This window comes from Sinocyclocheilus grahami, unplaced genomic scaffold (genome assembly GCF_001515645.1).
Source record: "Sinocyclocheilus grahami isolate Dianchi unplaced genomic scaffold, SAMN03320097.WGS_v1.1 scaffold135.1, whole genome shotgun sequence".
NCBI classification, from domain to species: domain Eukaryota; kingdom Metazoa; phylum Chordata; class Actinopteri; order Cypriniformes; family Cyprinidae; genus Sinocyclocheilus; species Sinocyclocheilus grahami.
The window spans coordinates 369,121-370,587 of NW_015505314.1; the positions used below are offsets into that span (position 1 = coordinate 369,121).

The following is a 1,467-nucleotide window of genomic DNA, read 5'->3' on the forward strand; positions in this document are numbered from 1 at the left end:
TTCCCACACAGACATACTTTGTATCAGAGAACTCCAGGCTGATAAGATTTAACACTTTTGGTCGTTCAGGCTGGTAGTAATATTTCACGAACTCTCCCAGCTTGAGCTTGCTGTCTGCCTGTCTTGCGACATCAATCACATCAATGACTTTATTTGCACCTGGAAAAAGAAAGTGGGATATTTTCAAATTGGGTGTGTGTTTACAGGACAGAGTTTCTCATATATAAATTCTCTGTTATGTCGGTTTCACAAACACAAAGTCTGTAATAAGGCTTTTGAGAGAGACAGCCGCAGGGCCGCATATCACGAATGACAGCTGAGGACCGGAAACAGCGCTGGACAGCTGCCGGTGAAGTGACTGCAATCCCTCGACACACACGCACACACACACACAGCTGGCCAGTGTCTGATGACAGGGAACAGCTGGAGGAACAGTCCCACAAACACATAATTGTGAAAGGCTCAAGGCCAAATTTGGGAACTGGACAAAACACTGCACTGCCAAGCTGAAATTTTTGTGGTCATCTCCAGCATTTTGTGGTTTATAATATGAAGTTAAAATCAACAGACAACATTTAAAGGTAAGGCCTTTAAAGTTCACCCCAAAATTATTCATCATTTATTTATCCATCATTATTTTATTGTTATAAGTGAATGGGTCAGTGTTTTTAGTATTATTTACATACTATTATAGTATTTATCATATTTATATAATATTTGCATTTTTCAGTTCAATTTCAGTTTAAGTTTGAGTCATTTTATGTGCTTTTGTCATTTTAATTAGTTTATCATTTCTATATAGCTTTAATTTTTTTTATAGTACTAGTTATAGTTATAGTACTAAAAATTCAAATGCCAAGGCACCATTTCTAATTTTCATTGTTTTTCATCAAATATTGTAGTTTATTTTAGCTTAATTTCAATTACAGAAAATTAGCTCCAAAATGACAAAAAGTACCATAAAACTAACATAAAAATAGACCAACTATATTTAAATTCTCCGATAACTTTTCTTGAGCAACAGACAGAAATTTAAGACAGTCCCAGTCCCTATTCACTTTCATTATTTGGAAAAGAGCAGCTTGAACACTCTGCCAAACCTCTTCTTTTATGTTACACAGAGTATTCAGAATATTTGGAAAGTGAGTAAATGACAAAATTTTCATTTTTGAGTAATGATACCTTTGACTTCCTTTTAAAATGGTTCTGATAAATAATGTTGCATACAGTTTGTTAAAGTCTGACAGTCTGACCACACACACACAACAATATTATTCTCTTAATTTAGCCATAGATGGAAGAATGAGTGTTTCTCATAATGTACTTATCTTTTCTAAGAAAAGAAAAGCAGGTGTAGGGAGAAAAATGGAAGAAACGACAGACAGAGAAGGTTAGTGGCCTTTTGTCTGTTGCCAACTGGCTGGGTAACATGATCTGTTGAGTGGCCCGCTCCCCCCTCTCTCCCTC

General features: G+C 35.8%; 1 protein-coding gene across 3 annotated transcripts in view; it reads right to left on the bottom strand.

The window, feature by feature from the left end:
• LOC107590966 (lysine-specific demethylase 7A-like) overlaps positions 1-1,467 on the bottom strand; it is a 34,035-nt gene that overhangs the window by 16,989 nt on the left and 15,579 nt on the right. For 2 of the 3 annotated variants that reach the window (XM_016279935.1, XM_016279937.1), the window contains exon 5: positions 18-159. In XM_016279935.1, the coding sequence (XP_016135421.1) occupies positions 18-159 (142 nt within the window). The remainder of the gene's footprint in view (positions 1-17; positions 160-1,467) is intronic. The other variant, XM_016279936.1, reaches the window with a different exon arrangement.